This window comes from Oncorhynchus keta, unplaced genomic scaffold (genome assembly GCF_023373465.1).
Source record: "Oncorhynchus keta strain PuntledgeMale-10-30-2019 unplaced genomic scaffold, Oket_V2 Un_contig_15587_pilon_pilon, whole genome shotgun sequence".
In the NCBI taxonomy this organism is placed as follows: Eukaryota; Metazoa; Chordata; class Actinopteri; order Salmoniformes; family Salmonidae; genus Oncorhynchus; species Oncorhynchus keta.
The window spans coordinates 1-17500 of NW_026279400.1; the positions used below are offsets into that span (position 1 = coordinate 1).

Genomic DNA, 17500 nt, shown 5'->3' on the forward strand with positions numbered 1-17500 from the left:
GATTAACATAGTGGTTCATATCTGTAATGTGCTGTATGAGGGATGATTAACAGTTGTTCATATCTGTAATGTGCTGTATGAGGGATGATTAACATAGTGGTTCATATCTGTAATGTGCTGTATGAGGGATGATTAACATAGTGGTTCATATCTGTAATGTGCTGTATGAGGGATGATTAACATAGTGGTTCATATCTGTAATGTGCTGTATGAGGGATGATTAACATAGTGGTTCATATCTGTAATGTGCTGTATGAGGGATGATTAACATAGTTGTTCATATCTGTAATGTGCTGTATGAGGGATGATTAACATAGTGGTTCATATCTGTAATGTGCTGTATGAGGGATGATTAACATAGTTGTTCATATCTGTAATGTGCTGTATGAGGGATGATTAACATAGTGGTTCATATCTGTAATGTGCTGTATGAGGGATGATTAACATAGTTGTTCATATCTGTAATGTGCTGTATGAGGGATGATTAACATAGTTGTTCATATCTGTAATGTGCTGTATGAGGGATGATTAACATAGTTGTTCATATCTGTAATGTGCTGTATGAGGGATGATTAACATAGTGGTTCATATCTGTAATGTGCTGTATGAGGGATGATTAAATATGTGGTTCATATCTGTAATGTGCTGTATGAGGGATGATTAACATAGTTGTTCATATCTGTAATGTGCTGTATGAGGGATGATTAACAGTTGTTCATATCTGTAATGTGCTGTATGAGGGATGATTAACATAGTTGTTCATATCTGTAATGTGCTGTGTGAGGGATGATTAACATAGTGGTTCATATCTGTAATGTGCTGTGTGAGGGATGATTAACATAGTGGTTCATATCTGTAATGTGCTGTATGAGGGATGATTAACATAGTGGTTCATATCTGTAATGTGCTGTGTGAGGATGATTAACATAGTTGTTCATATCTGTAATGTGCTGTATGAGGGATGATTAACATAGTTGTTCATATCTGTAATGTGCTGTATGAGGGATGATTAACATAGTTGTTCATATCTGTAATGTGCTGTATGAGGGATGATTAACATAGTTGTTCATATCTGTAATGTGCTGTATGAGGGATGATTAACATAGTGGTTCATATCTGTAATGTGCTGTATGAGGGATGATTAACATAGTTGTTCATATCTGTAATGTGCTGTATGAGGGATGATTAACTATGTGACCAGTGGGTTTAGTAGAGCTGAGAACAGCAGCATTCAGAATAACAGAGAACAGATGTCCTTCCTGGTTCAAGACACACACAGAGATGTCCAGCATATCAGTCCTGTACTCCACTTAAACCCGACCATTAGTGGGGAAGACCACACCAAACTGTACCAAGAACAGTAAGGGGGGTTGAATTGTGACAGCACAGCTCCCTCTACAGGGGAACATATGCCAGTGGCTCATGAGGACCAACTCCCATTAGTGGGGAAGACCACACCAAACTGTACCAAGAACAGTAAGGGGGTTGAATTGTGACAGCACAGCGCCCTCTACAGGGGAACATATGCCAGTGGCTCATGAGGACCAACTCCCATTAGTGGGGAAGACCACACCAAACTGTACCAAGAACAGTAAGGGGGTTGAATTGTGACAGCACAGCGCCCTCTACAGGGGAACATATGCCAGTGGCTCATGAGGACCAACTCCCATTAGTGGGGAAGACCACACCAAACTGTACCGAGAACAGTAAGGGGGGTTGAATTGTGACAGCACAGCGCCCTCTACAGGGGAACATATGCCAGTGGCTCATGAGGACCAACTGACCCAGCGAAGACCGATGAGGGTGAGAGAAGATTCAGCAACTCCTGGAGGACAAGAAAGGCTCAGAACTTTCACAACACAGTGGGAAAATATGACCAGTAGAAATCATAACTGGATGGTCTTCAGAGATAGATGGGAGGGGTTCAGAAAGTATTCAGACCCCTTCAATTTTTCCATATTTTGTTACTTTACAGACTTATTCTAAAACTGAATACATTGTTTTTATCCTTCATCAATCTACACACGATACCTCATAATGACATCACAATACCTCATAATGACATCCAATACCTCATAATGACAAAGCAAAACATTTTTTTTTTTTTTATGTTTGCACATTTTTTTTATTTATATATTTTTATCTTTACATATTTACGTAAGTATTCAGACCCTTTACTCAGTACTTTGTTGAAGCACCTTTGGCAGCGATTACAACCTCGAGTCTTCTTGGGTGTGACGCTACAAGCTTGGCACACCTGTATTTGGGGAGTTTCTCACATTCTTCTCTGCAGATCCTCTCAAGCTCTGTCAGGTTGGATGGGGAGCATCACTGTACAGCTATTTTCAGGTCTCTCCAGAGATGTTCGATCTGGTTTGAGTCCGGGCTCTGGCTGGGCCACTCAAGGACATTCAGACACTTGTCCTTTGCTCAGGTCTGTGTGCTTAGGGTCGTTGTCCTGTTGGAAGATGAACCTTCACCCCAGTCTCAGGTCCTGAGCGTTCTGGAGTAGGTTTTCATCAAGGATCTCTTTGTACTTTGCTCCGTTCATCTTTCCTTCAATCCTAACTTGTTTCCCTGCCACTGAAAAACATCCCCACATCACAATGCTGCCACCACCATGCTTCACCGTAGGGATGCTGCCACCACCATGCTTCACCGTAGGGATGGTTCCAGGTTTCCTCCAGACATGATGCTTGGCATTTAGGCCAAGGAGTTCAATCCTGGTTTCATCAGTCCAGAGAATATTGTTTCTCATGGTCTGAGAGTCTTTAGGTACCTTTTGGCAAACGCCAAGCGGGCTGTCATGTGCCTTTTATTGACAGGTGTGTGCCTTTCCAAATCATGTCCAATCAATAGAATTTACCACAGGTGGACACCAAGTTGTAGAAACATCATAGCAAAGGGTCTGAATACTAAATAAATATGTATGTAATATAATATGTATATATATGTATTATAGTATTCTTATTATTATAGTATATTATATGTAAATAAGGTATTTATGTTTTTTTCACTTTGTCATTATGGGGTGTTGTGTGTCGATAAAGAAACATTTAAAAAAATCTATTTCAGAATAAGGCTGTGGAAAAAATAAATACTTTTCAAATGCAGTGTGTGTGTACATAGTATATATACACATACATACACACACAGAGACACACACACTCACGTAAAGTGTTGGTCCCATGTTTCATGAGCTGAAATAAAAGACCCCAGAAATATTCCTTACCCACGAAAAGCTTCTCAAATTTTGTGCACAAAATTTGTTTACATCCCTGTTAGTGAACCTATCTTCTGCCAAGATAATTTTTCCACCTGACAAGTGGCATATCAAGAAGCTGATGAAATAACAGATTCGGAATCATGTAGTAAGCATTAAAGTGTTAAACAAATCAAAATATACTTTGTATTTGAGATTATTCAAGGTACCCACCCTTTGCCTTGATGACACTTTTGCCTCAACCAGCTTCATGAGATGCTTTTCCAACAGTCTTGAAAGAGTTCCCACATATGCTGAGCAATTGTTGGCTGCTTTTCTTTCACTCTGCAGTCCAACTTATCCCAAACCATCCTAATTTGGTTGAGGTCGGGTGATTGTGGAGGTCAGGTCATCTGATGCAGCACTCCATCACTCTCCTTCTTGGTCAAATAGCCCTTACACAGCCTGGAGGTGTGTTTTGGGTCATTGTCCTGTTGAAAAACAAATGATAGTCCCACTAAGCGCAAACCAGATGGGAAGGTGTATCGCTGCAGAATGCTGTGGTAGCCGTGCTGGTTAAGTGTGCCTTGAATTCTAAATAAATTACAGTGTCACTAGCAAAGCACCACCACACCACCTCCTCCTCCATGCTTCACGGTGGGAACCACACATTCGGAGATCATCCGTTCACCTACTCTGCGTCTCACAAAGACAAGAGTCGGAACCACAAATCTCAAATTTGGACTCATCAGACCAATGGACAGATTTCCACCGGTCTAATGTTCATTGCTCGTGTTTCTTGGCCCAAGCAAGTCTCTTCTTCTTATTGGTGTCCTTTTGTAGCGGTTTCTTTGCAGCAATTTGACCACGAAGGCCTGATTCATGTAGTCTCCTCCTGTGTCCTCAAGAGAGAGAGTTTCATCATAGCGCTTGATGGTTTTTGCAACTGCACCTGAAGAAACTTTAAAAGTTCTTGAGATTTTCCAGATTGACTGACCTTCATGTCTTAAAGTAATGATGGACTGTCGTTTCTCTTTGCTTATTCGAGCTGTTCTTGCCATAATATGGATTTGATCTTTTACCAAATAGAGCTCTCTTCTGTATACCACCCCTACCTTGTCACAACACAACTGATTGGCTCAAATGCATTAAGGAGGAAAGAAATTCCACAAATAAACTTTTAACAAGGCACACCTGTTAATTTAAATACATTCCAGGTAACTACCTCATGAAGCTGGTTGAGAGAATGCCAAGAGTGTGCAAAGCTGTCAAGGCAGAAGGTGGCTACTTTGAAAAATCTCCCAAAATATTTTTTTGATTTGTTTAACACTTTTAGTTACTACATGATTCCATATGTTATTTAATAGTACAATTAATTAAAACCCTTGAATGAGTAGGTGTCCCCAAACTTTTGACTGGTGCTGTATATATTTACAAAAAATATGGAAATGATGCAATTACATTGATAGAACAAAAAAAATGATAAGATGACAATGGAATTCAATAATAGTGGTGTGGGGTTATATCCTGCCTGTTTGGCCCTGTCCGGGGGTATCACCGGATGGGGCCACAGTGTCTCCTGATCCCTCCTGTCTCAGTCTCCAGTACTTACGCTGCAGTAGTTTGTGTCGGGGGGCTAGGATCAGTCATATCTGGAGTATTTCTCCTGTCCTATCCGGTGTCCTGTGTGAATTTAAGTATGCTCTCTCTAATTCTCTCTTTTGGAGGACCTGAGCCCTAGGACCATGCCTCAGGACTACCTGGCATGATGACTCCTTGCTGTCCCCAGTCCACCTGACAACGCTGCTGGTCCAGTTTCAACTGTTCTGCCTGCCTATAGAGCCCTGACCTGTTCACCAGAGATGCTACCTGTCCCAGACCTGCTGTTTTCAACTCTCTAGAGACAGCAGGAGTGGTAGAGATACTCTTAATGATCAGCTATGAAAAGCCAACTGACATTTACTCCTGAGGTGCTGACCTGTTGCACCCTCGACAACTACTGTGATTATTATTATTTGACCCTGCTGGTCATCTATGAACATTTGAACATCTTGGCCATGTTCTGTTATAATCTCCACCCGGCACAGCCAGAAGAGGACTGGCCACCCCTCATAGCCTGGTTCCTCTCTAGGTTTCTTCCTAGGTTCTTCCTAGGGTGCTTCTACACCTGCATTGCTTGCTGTTTGGGGTTTTAGGCTGGGTTTCTGTACAGCACTTTGAGATATCAGCTGATATCAGTAAGAAGGGCTATATAAATAAATAAATTAATAAAATAAATAAATTAGATTAGAATAAAAAGGCATATTTGATGGGTGCAAGGTTTTGCTCCAGCCAAGCAGTAGTAATACCTGGATGAAACTAAATTACACCCAGGTAATATAAGTCCCTCCCATCCAATCATGTAACAAACAGATTTAAAACAAGACACGTGGGAGTCAGGATTCATGTTTAATCAAGTCATCATTAGAAAGGAGCATCTGTCTGAGCATGTCCCCGTTCAACATAACAGAAATGGAAAGAGAGGCATTACAGCATCAACAGTCATTATTCATGCCAGATGGATACACCCAACTGGCAGAACCGGCCAACACAAGGCCAGTCATTATTCATGCCAGATAGATACACCCAACTGGCAGAACCGGCCAACACAAGGCCAGTCATTATTCATGCCAGATAGATACACCCAACTGGCAGAACCAGCCAACACAAGGCCAGTCATTATTCATGCCAGATAGATACACCCAACTGGCAGAACCAGCCAACACAAGGCCAGTCATTATTCATGCCAGATAGATGCACCCAACTGGCAGAACCGGCCAACACAAGGCCAGTCATTATTCATGCCAGATAGATACACCCAACTGGCAGAACCAGCCAACACAAGGCCAGTCATTATTCATGCCAGATAGATACACCCAACTGGCAGAACCAGCCAACACAAGGCCAGTCTTATTACATAGTTTTCAGATTATACCGCTTGAATAGAATAGGAAAAATAAACACATTTGTCAAACAACATTTCAACCAATCAATTTCAAAGGGCAAACGTTGCGTTTCCATAATGCTTCTAATGTCAAAAACTACAATCCATTCATTATTTTGCAAAAGGCAATTGTATGTCTGAGAAAGCTTGACAATACTTTAATAGAGAGAAAGACCCTGTTTTTAGAGTCACAGTAAAGCAGTTAGAAAACAAACTGAAACTAGAATTCTAGTTTTAGAACCATGTAGATGTGTAGAGGTGTTCTGAAACGGTCATTCTAGAACAGAGTTAAAACGGAGCTGTTCTAGAGGTGCTCTGAAACGGTCATTCTAGAACAGAGTTAAAACAGCGCTGTTCTAGAGGTGCTCTGAAACGGTCATTCTAGAACAGAGTTAAAACAGAGCTGTTCTAGAGGTGTTCTGAAACTATCATTCTAGAACAGAGTTAAAACAGAGCTGTTCTAGAGGTGGTCTGAAACTATCATTCTAGAACAGAGTTAAAACGGAGCTGTTCTAGAGGTGCTCTGAAACGGTCATTCTAGAACAGATTTAAAACAGAGCTGTTCTGAAACTATCATTCTAGAACAGAGTTAAAACAGAGCTGTTCTAGAGGTGCTCTGAAACTATCATTCTAGAACAGATTTAAAACAGAGCTGTTCTGAAACTATCATTCTCGAACAGAGTTAAAACAGAGCTGTTCTAGAGGTGTTCTGAAACAGTCATTCTAGAACAGATTTAAAACAGAGCTGTTCTGAAACTATCATTCTAGAACAGAGTTAAAACAGAGCTGTTCTAGAGGTGTTCTGAAACTATCATTCTAGAACAGATTTAAAACTGAGCTGTTCTAGAGGTGTTCTGAAACTATCATTCTAGAACAGAGTTAAAACAGAGCTGTTCTAGAGGTGCTCTGAAACTATCATTCTAGAACAGATTTAAAACTGAGCTGTTCTAGAGGTGTTCTGAAACTATCATTCTAGAACAGATTTAAAACTGAGCTGTTCTAGAGGTGCTCTGAAACTATCATTCTAGAACAGATTTAAAACTGAGCTGTTCTAGAGGTGTTCTGAAACTATCATTCTAGAACAGATTTAAAACTGAGCTGTTCTAGAGGTGTTCTGAAACTATCATTCTAGAACAGATTTAAAACTGAGCTGTTCTAGAGGTGTTCTGAAACTATCATTCTAGTACAGATTTAAAACTGAGCTGTTCTAGAGGTGCTCTGAAACTATCATTCTAGAACAGATTTAAAACTGAGCTGTTCTAGAGGTGCTCTGAAACTATCATTCTAGAACAGATTTAAAACAGAGCTGTTCTGAAACTATCATTCTAGAACAGATTTAAAACTGAGCTGTTCTAGAGGTGCTCTGAAACTATCATTCTAGAACAGATTTAAAACAGAGCTGTTCTGAAACTATCATTCTAGAACAGATTTAAAACTGAGCTGTTCTAGAGGTGCTCTGAAACTATAATTCTAGAACAGATTTAAAACTGAGCTGTTCTAGAGGTGTTCTGAAACTATCATTCTAGAACAGAGTTAAAACAGAGCTGTTCTAGAGGTGCTCTGAAACTATCATTCTAGAACAGATTTAAAACTGAGCTGTTCTAAGAGGTGTTCTGAAACTATCATTCTAGAACAGAGTTAAAACAGAGCTGTTCTAAAGGTGTTCTGAAACGGTCATTCTAGAACAGATTTAAAACTGAGCTGTTCTAGAGGTGTTCTGAAACTATCATTCTAGAACAGAGTTAAAACTGAGCTGTTCTAGAGGTGCTCTGAAACTATCATTCTAGAACAGAGTTAAAACAGAGCTGTAGAAGAGACAGTTTGATCGTTCGTAAGGCACTTCCCTGTACCTTCTATATGTCCTGAACAGTGCAAAAAGCTTGTCAACAACAATATGTACATATCAGCATCAATAACAACAATCACTGATTATTAACAGATTTAAAAAACTCCCCAAAGTCACAGACATCCATCTAGAACCCATTCTAGTCTTGTTCTGAGGGAAAGAAAAGTTCCTCTCCTTTTAATTGCACATCTTCACCTTTCCTCTAGAAATGAAAACAGCAAAATAAAAGTTGGCTCTTGACTGTAGTAACAGACCAGTGGCAGAACGATTCTAGAACAGATTTTACGACCTAACCAGTAAAATACACAGGAGGCCTTTCAAACTAATGCTGGCATCTGGCTCACGGTTGAATATTTTCACAGTATTTTACTAAATGTTCCATCCTGAGAATAAATCACTTTCCTAGGTGACTGAAACCAGTATTTCCAGTCCAAACTGGAACGGTCCTTCAAAAGCATTATAGAGCATTAAAAACAGGCCTGTCTGGATTTGATTAGAGCTTTGATTAAAACATTCAAGCCTGATGAGCCCTACATTAAAGATATTTAATGAGCCCTACATTAAAGACATTTAATGAGCCCTACATTAAATACATTTAATGAGCCCTACATTAAAGACATTTAATGAGCCCTACATTAAAGACATTTAATGAGCCCTACATTAAAGACATTTAATGAGCCCTACATTAAAGACATTTAATGAGCCCTACATTAAAGATTAAAGACATTTAATGAGCCCTACATTAAAGACATTTAATGAGCCCTACATTAAAGAATAAAGACATTTAATGAGCCCTACATTAAAGAATAAAGACATTTAATGAGCCCTACATTAAAGACATTTAATGAGCCCTACATTAAAGACATTTAATGAGCCCTACATTAAAGACATTTAATGAGCCCTACATTAAAGACATTTAATGAGCCCTACATTAAAGACATTTAATGAGCCCTACATTAAAGACATTTAATGAGCCCTACATTAAAGACATTTAATGAGCCCTACATTAAAATAAATTTAATGAGCCCTACATTAAAGACATTTAATGAGCCCTACATTAAAGACATTTAATGAGCCCTACATTAAATAAATTTAATGAGCCCTACATTAAAGACATTTAATGAGCCCTACATTAAAGACATTTAATGAGCCCAAGCCCCAAAAAAGTCCAAAATATTGTGCCGTTATCCAATACATATACGATATAGGCTACTGCACGACAGAAAACAGAAAAGCCCATGGATGTAGCTATATCCTCTGTTGGGTAAATAAATGAAACTCGCTCCAGGAGGCTTGTTGAGTGTGAACTGTATTACTATACTGTATATTATATGGACTGGAATCACATTGTTCAAACCATGATACAGCTGGAAGAGACATGCAACTAGTAGAGGCGAGCTGATTTTATTTGAACTTTGGTAATACAATAGGAGTGTGAACTGTATGACTGTACTGTATTATACTGTATTATACTGTATATTATATGGACTGGAATCACATTGTTCAAACCATGATAATATAATAGGAGTGTGAACTGTATTACTATACTGTATTATACTGTGTATTATACTGTATTATACTGTATATTATATGGACTGGAATCACATTGTTCAAACCATGATACAGCTGGAAGAGACATGCAACTAGTACATGAGCTGATTTTATTTGAACTTTGGTAAATACAATAGGAGTGTGAACTGTATGACTGTACTGTATTATACTGTATTATACTGTATATTATATGGACTGGAATCACATTGTTCAAACCATGATAATATAATAGGAGTGTGAACTGTATTACTATACTGTATTATACTGTGTATTATACTGTATTATACTGTATATTATAGGGACTGGAATCACATTGTTCAAACCATGATACAGCTGGAAGAGACATGCAGCTAGTAGAGGCGAGCTGATTTTATTTTAACTTTGGTAATATAATAATAGGGCCTTACGTATAATTAACAGGCTGACAAATACCTTTCATAATATTTCTTGCACTGATTTAAAGCAACGATATTCGAGTGACAAGCAGTTTTAAAACTCTGCAGCCGCAATACAAATTAAAAATCTTTACAATTAAAAAAACAAGGTGACCCTGAAAGCCAGATAGAGACGGGTAAATTAGATGCTTATTCAGTCTTTATATTACTGTAGCCTAGGCTGTGCCTCAGTAAATGTAGGCCTACCTGTCACATGGGGAAAAAAATACTATCACCACCACTATAAAGCTTCACAGAGAATATACCTGTCCCAAATGACACCCTATACCCTATATACAAGGGCCCTGGTCATTAGTAGTACACTATAGGGAATAGGGTGGTATTTGGGACAGACTATTTTTGGCATAGTTACAGCAGACAGGAAGGAAGTAGTCCCCTAGACCAGGGATCATCAACTAGATTCAGACAGGGAGGAAGTAGCCCCCTATACCAGGGATCATCAACTAGATTCAGACAGGAAGGAAGTAGCCCTCAGACAGGAAGGAAGTAGCCCCCTCAGACCAGGGATCATCAACTAGATTCAGACAGGGAGGAAGTAGCCCCTCAGACAGGAAGGAAGTAGTCCCCTAGACCAGGGATCATCAACTAGATTCAGACAGGAAGGAAGTAGTCCCCTAGACCAGGGATCATCAACTAGACTCAGACAGGGAGGAAGTAGCCCCCTAGACCAGGGATCATCAACTAGACTCAGACAGGGAGGAAGTAGCCCCTCAGACAGGAAGGAAGTAGTCCCCAGACCAGGGATCATCAACTAGATTCAGACAGGGAGGAAGTAGCCCCTAGACCAGGGATCATCAACTAGATTCAGACAGGGAGGAAGTAGCCCTCAGACAGGAAGGAAGTAGTCCCCAGACCAGGGATCATCAACTAGATTCAGACAGGGAGGAAGTAGCCCCAGACCAGGGATCATCAACTAGATTCAGACAGGGAGGAAGTAGCCCCTAGACCAGGGATCATCAACTAGACTCAGACAGGGAGGAAGTAGCCCCTAGACCAGGGATCATCAACTAGACTCAGACAGGGAGGAAGTAGCCCCCTAGACCAGGGATCATCAACTAGATTCAGACAGGGAGGAAGTAGTCCCCTAGACCAGGGATCATCAACTAGATTCAGACAGGGAGGAAGTAGGCCCCTAGACCAGGGATCATCAACTAGACTCAGACAGGGAGGAAGTAGCCCCTAGACCAGGGATCATCAACTAGACTCAGACAGGGAGGAAGTAGCCCCCTAGACCAGGGATCATCAACTAGATTCAGACAGGAAGGAAGTAGCCCCTCAGACAGGAAGGACATCAACTAGACCAGGGATCATCAACTAGCCCTCAGACAGGGAGGAAGTAGCCCCTCAGACAGGAAGGAAGTAGTCCCCTAGACCAGGGATCATCAACTAGATTCAGACAGGAAGGAAGTAGCCCCTCAGACAGGAAGGACATAGTCCCCTAGACCAGGGATCATCAACTAGATTCAGACAGGGAGGAAGTAGCCCCTAGACCAGGGATCATCAACTAGACTCAGACAGGGAGGAAGTCGCCCCCTAGACCAGGGATCATCAACTAGATTCAGACTGGGAGAAAGTAGCCCCCTAGACCAGGGATCATCAACTAGATTCAGACAGGGAGGAAGTAGCCCCCTAGACCAGGGATCATCAACTAGATTCAGACAGGGAGGAAGTAGTCCCCTAGACCAGGGATCATCAACTAGATTCAGACAGGGAGGAAGTAGTCCCCTAGACCAGGGATCATCAACTAGACTCAGACAGGGAGGAAGTAGCCCCCTAGACCAGGGATCATCAACTAGACTCAGACAGGGAGGAAGTAGCCCCCTAGACCAGGGATCATCAACTAGACTCAGACAGGGAGGAAGTAGCCCCCTAGACCAGGGATCATCAACTAGACTCAGACAGGGAGGAAGTAGCCCCTAGACCAGGGATCATCAACTAGACTCAGACAGGGAGGAAGTAGCCCCCTAGACCAGGGATCATCAACTAGACTCAGACAGGGAGGAAGTAGCCCCCTAGACCAGGGATCATCAACTAGATTCAGACAGGGAGGAAGTAGTCCCCTAGACCAGGGATCATCAACTAGACTCAGACAGGGAGGAAGTAGCCCCCTAGACCAGGGATCATCAACTAGATTCAGACAGGGAGGAAGTAGCCCCCAGACCAGGGGGATCATCAACTAGACTCAGACAGGGAGGAAGTAGCCCCTAGACAGGGAGGAAGTAGCCCCCTAGACAGGGAGGAAGTAGTCCCCCAGACCAGGGATCATCAACTAGACTCAGACAGGGAGGAAGTACCCCCTAGACCAGGGATCACGTGTTTCTCTACTATGCCCGGGAACACATTTACAAAATAAAAATAACTGTTTTTTAAAAATGTCTAACAATAAAAATGAAATATCTTGTCTTGATATAAAAAAATATGCTCAGAAAACTGGGAGGGGGTCAAATAAAACCAGTTGGGGAACCCAGTCCTAGACACTGGTCCTAGATCAGTGGTTAGGATAGTATCTAATGGTTCAGGTTAGGATTGTAGGAGGGTAATCTGGTCCTAGATCAGTGGTTAGGATAGTATCTAATGGTTCAGGTTAGGATTGTAGGAGGGTAATCTGGTCCTAGGTTAGTATCTAATGGTTCAGGTTAGGATTGTAGGAGGGTAATCTGGTCCTAGGTTAGTATCTAATGGTTCAGGTTAGGATTGTAGGAGGGTAATCTGGTCCTAGGTTAGTATCTAATGGTTCAGGTTAGGATTGTAGGAGGGTAATCTGGTCCTAGATCAGTGGTTAGGATAGTATCTAATGGTTCAGGTTAGGATTGTAGGAGGGTAATCTGGTCCTAGGTTAGTATCTAATGGTTCAGGTTAGGATTGTAGGAGGGTAATCTGGTCCTAGGTTAGTATCTAATGGTTCAGGTTAGGATTGTAGGAGGGTAATCTGGTCCTAGGTTAGTATCTAATGGTTCAGGTTAGGATTGTAGGAGGGTAATCTGGTCCTAGATCAGTGGTTAGGATAGTATCTAATGGTTCAGGTTAGGATTGTAGGAGGGTAATCTGGTCCTAGGTTAGTATCTAATGGTTCAGGTTAGGATTGTAGGAGGGTAATCTGGTCCTAGGTTAGTATCTAATGGTTCAGGTTAGGATTGTAGGAGGGTAATCTGGTCCTAGGTTAGTATCTAATGGTTCAGGTTAGGATTGTAGGAGGGTAATCTGGTCCTAGATCAGTGGGTAGGATAGTATCTAATGGTTCAGGTGAGGATTGTAGGAGGGTAATCTGGTCCTAGATCAGTGGGTAGGATAGTATCTAATGGTTCAGGTTAGGATTGTAGGAGGGTAATCTGGTCCTAGATCAGTGGTTAGGTTAGTATCTAATGGTTCAGGTCAGGATTCAATCACACCCGGAGCAACATATGGTGTGTCCTACAGTGGGCGTGTTTTGAGCCCTGGTAGTACACTATATAGGGAATAGGGTGCCATTTGGGTCACGGCCGTGGGGAGTAAAGCAGTAGAGACCGTCAGGGAAGGAAAACCATCAACATTCCAAAAGGTCGGAATTCACATTTTTTTGGGGGAAAGCTGTTAGATCCAACTGATGGTGAAGTTCTGGCTGAGATTCAGTCCCAGATCTGTTACAGTCAACACCTGGAGGGAGACGAACAGGAGAAACAGAGATGCATTAACAACAAACCACAGACGTCATTTTGCTCTCAACATGGGGAGACTCAACTACTACTGGGGAGACTCAACTACTACTGGGGAGACTCAACTACTACTGGGGAGACTCAACTACTACTGGGGAGACTCAACTACTACTGGGGAGACTCAACTACTACTGGGGAGACTCAACTACTACTGGGGAGACTCAACTACTACTGGGGAGACTCAACTACTACTGGGGAGACTCAACTACTACTAGTCAACTCACACATTTCCTAGGGGGCAAAGGTCAGGATGGATAGTGTCATTTTTACCAGCCTTGTCGGTGTCGTAACAAACCCCCAACATCTAGTGGAAAGCCTTCCCAGAAGAGTGGAGGCTGTTATAGCAGCAATGTTCCAACATCTAGTGGAAAGCCTTCCCAGAAGAGTGGAGGCTGTTATAGCAGCAATGTTCCAACATCTAGTGGAAAGCCTTCCCAGAAGAGTGGAGGCTGTTATAGCAGCAATGTTCCAACATCTAGTGGAAAGCCTTCCCAGAAGAGTGGAGGCTGTTATAGCAGCAATGTTCCAACATCTAGTGGAAAGCCTTCCCAGAAGAGTGGAGGCTGTTATAGCAGCAATGTTCCAACATCTAGTGGAAAGCCTTCCCAGAAGAGTGGAGGCTGTTATAGCAGCAAAGTTCGAACATCTAGTGGAAAGCCTTCCCAGAAGAGTGGATGCTGGGGGTCTCCCGAGTGGCTGAGCGGTCTAAGGCACTACATGTGTGACAATGGGAGACCCACGGGGACGCACAATTGGCCCAGCGGTGACGCACAATTGGCCCAGCGGTGACGCTAAGGCACACATGTGTGACCCAGCGTCAATTGACCGAGGGTTAGGGAGGGTTTGGCCGGCTGGGATGTCCTTGTCCCGTCCTGCTCTAGCGACTCCTGTGGCGGGCCACGCTGACACGGTCGCCAGGTGCACTGCGTTTCCTCCGACACATCGGTGCGGTTGGCTTCCGGGTTCAGTGACCAGTGTGTCTAGAAGCAGTGGGACTTGGCGGGGTTTCAGAGGACGCACGGCTCTCGACCTTCGCCTCTCCCGAGTCCATACGGGAGTTGCAGCGATGGGACAAGACTAACTACCAATTGGATGTCACGAAATTGGGGAGAAAAATATCATCAGAGGAGAACTGTCCGTGCACGACGACTACATTTACAAATGGCACCTTGTGCTTTTCTGCTATTACAACTCAACACAACAACTACATTTACAAATGGCACCTTGTGCTTTTCTGCTATTACAACTCAACACGACGACTACATTTACAAATGGCACCTTGTGCTTTTCTGCTATTACAACTCAACACGACGACTACATTTACAAATGGCACCTTGTGCTTTTCTGCTATTACAACTCAACACGACAACTACATTTACAAATGGCACCTTGTGCTTTTCTGCTATTACAACTCAACACCACGACTACATTTACAAATGGCACCTTGTGCTTTTCTGCTATTACAACTCAACACCACGACTACATTTACAAATGGCACCTTGTGCTTTTCTGCTATTACAACTCAACACCACGACTACATTTACAAATGGCACCTTGTGCTTTTCTGCTATTACAACTCAACACCACAACTACATTTACAAATGGCACCTTGTGCTTTTCTGCTATTACAACTCAACACCACGACTACATTTACAAATGGCACCTTGTGCTTTTCTACTATTACAACTCAACACCACGACTACATTTACAAATGGCATTTGTACTTTTTTTCAACTCAACACCACGACTACATTTACAAGATCCCTTGTGCTTTTCTACTATTACAACTCACTGCTTCTGGACACAGTCGGAGGAAACACTTACCAGCTTACAACTCAACACCACGCACTGCGCCCGGCCCGCCACAAGGAGTCGCTAGAGCGCGATGAGACAAGGACAACCCGGACGGCGCTTACAAATGCGCCACCTCATGAGTCTCTTTTCGCGGCTGGCTGCAACACAACCCGGGATCAAACCCGGATCTGTACAAATGCGCTAGCACTGATCAATGCCTTAGATTACCACTCGGGAGGTCCCTACATTTTGAAAAAAATGTTTTTTGTGAGTATGGCTGCTCTAAAACAATATCTGAACTTTAAAAACACTTAACCTTTGACTCCTGACACCAAGTCTCACTGCTTTGGCTCTGTAGGTGAATGCAGCATCATACCAGCTGACCGTAACCCTGGTAGGCTCCACCCGGCCCGCCACAAGGAGTAGAAGGAGGCTGTTTCACGGTGATGACAAGGAAGCCTCCACGTGGTCGTGGGCCAGCACCTCCGATGTCGCGTGTTCTAGAACACAATAGGTAGAGATCAAAGGAGGATCTGTATGGCGTTAGCACTGTTAGTAGAACCAGCTGTCACCCCTGCTAGAACCAGCTGGGAGGTTGTAGAACCAGCTGTTAAAAAATGGTTTTAGTGTGAGTATGGCTGCTCTAGAACATTATCTGAACTTTAAAAACACTGTTAACTGTTGCTATAGTCCTGACACCAAGTCTCATAGTGAGTAGGCAGCTCAGGTGAATGCAGCTCATGGGAGTTGAACCAGCCCTGGTAGGCTCCACCTGTCATGGCTATAGTGTTAGAAGAACCAGGCTGTCATGGTGATGTAGGAACCTCCACGTGGCTATAGTGTTAGTAGAACCAGCTGTCATGTCATCGTGTTAGTAGAACAGCTGTAGGTAGAGAAGAGTCATGGCTATAGTGTTAGTAGAACCAGCTGTCATGGTTATAGTGGTTAGTAGAACCGTTGGCTAGTAACTGGAAGGTTGTAGTGGTAGGAGCGTCATGGCTATAGTGTTAGTGGTCTGTAGTGGTCGGAGCGCATCATGGTCTGTAGTGGTCGGAGCGCATGGCCGGTCTGTAGTGGTCGGAGCCACTGGTCTGTAGTGGTCGGAGCGTACTGGTCTGTAGTGGTCTGTAGTGGTCGGAGCGTAGCTGTAGTGGTCGGAGCGTACTGGTCTGTAGTGGTCGGAGCGTACTGGTCTGTAGTGGTCTGTAGTGGTCGGAGCGGTCTGGTCTGTAGTGGTCGGAGCGTACCGGTCTGTAGTGGTCGTGAGCGTACTGGTCTGTAGTGGTCGGAGCGTACCGGTCTGTAGTGGTCGGAGCGTACTGGTCTGTAGTGGTCGGAGCGTACCGGTCTGTAGTGGTCGGAGCATACCGGTCTGTAGTGGTCGGAGCGTACTGGTCTGTAGTGGTCGGAGCATACGGTCTGGTCTGTAGTGGTCGGAGCGTACCGGTCTGTAGTGGTCGGAGCGAGCGTACTGGTCTGTAGTGGTCGGAGCGTACTGGTCTGTAGTGGTCGGAGCGTACCGGTCTGTAGTGGTCGGAGCGCACTGGTCTGTAGTGGTCGGAGCGTACTGGTCTGTAGTGGTCTGTAGTGGTCGGAGCGTACTGGTCTGTAGTGGTCGGAGCGTACCGGTCTGTAGTGGTCGGAGCGTACTGGTCTGTAGTGGTCGGAGCGTACAGGTCTGTAGTGGTCGGAGCGTACCGGTCTGTAGTGGTCGGAGCGGCCGGTCTGTAGTGGTCGGAGCGTAGTGGTCTGTAGTGGTCGGAGCGTACTGGTCTGTAGTGGTCGGAGCGTACTGGTCTGTAGTGGTCTGTAGTGGTCGGTCTGTAGTGGTCGTAGCGTGGTCTGTAGTGGTCGGAGCGTACTGGTCTGTAGTGGTCGGAGCGTACTGGTCTGTAGTGGTCGGAGCGTACTGGTCTGTAGTGGTCTGTAGTGGTCTGTAGTGGTCGGAGCGTAGTGGTCTGTAGTGGTCGGAGCGTA

At 43.4% G+C, this 17500-nt stretch overlaps 1 protein-coding gene and 3 long non-coding RNA genes across 47 annotated transcripts in view; 2 read left to right on the forward strand and 2 right to left on the reverse strand.

Annotated features, from left to right (window-relative positions):
* Positions 1-6349: 6349 nt before the first annotated feature.
* LOC127919046 (uncharacterized) lies at positions 6350-8051 on the forward strand. 38 transcript variants are annotated; one of them, XR_008101728.1, is made up of 8 exons: positions 6456-6599; positions 6652-6796; positions 6890-6982; positions 7035-7190; positions 7243-7346; positions 7399-7543; positions 7689-7740; positions 7898-8045. It is a non-coding gene; the product is annotated as an uncharacterized LOC127919046 (long non-coding RNA). The 38 variants fall into 38 exon arrangements; XR_008101730.1 differs by having other exon boundaries at positions 7950-8045; XR_008101727.1 differs by having other exon boundaries at positions 7846-7965.
* Positions 8052-11763: 3712 nt separating this feature from the next.
* On the reverse strand, positions 11764-12188 carry LOC127919048 (uncharacterized). The gene is made up of 2 exons (XR_008101756.1): positions 11979-12188; positions 11764-11906 (listed from the first exon to the last, which is right to left on the reverse strand). It is a non-coding gene; the product is annotated as an uncharacterized LOC127919048 (long non-coding RNA).
* A 124-nt stretch (positions 12189-12312) lies between these two features.
* LOC127919049 (uncharacterized) lies at positions 12313-13688 on the forward strand. Of its 7 annotated transcripts, none has more exons than XR_008101761.1 (6): positions 12313-12556; positions 12673-12776; positions 12841-12996; positions 13061-13216; positions 13281-13344; positions 13409-13687. It is a non-coding gene; the product is annotated as an uncharacterized LOC127919049 (long non-coding RNA). The 7 variants fall into 7 exon arrangements; XR_008101759.1 differs by having other exon boundaries at positions 12531-12620; XR_008101757.1 differs by lacking the exon at positions 12313-12556 and having other exon boundaries at positions 12633-12776.
* A 1969-nt stretch (positions 13689-15657) lies between these two features.
* Positions 15658-17500, reverse strand: part of LOC127919045 (lysosomal alpha-glucosidase-like) — a 22399-nt gene continuing 20556 nt past the window's right edge. Inside the window, exon 6 of the mRNA XM_052502413.1 lies at positions 15658-15681. Coding sequence (XP_052358373.1) covers positions 15658-15681 — 24 coding nt within the window. The remainder of the gene's footprint in view (positions 15682-17500) is intronic.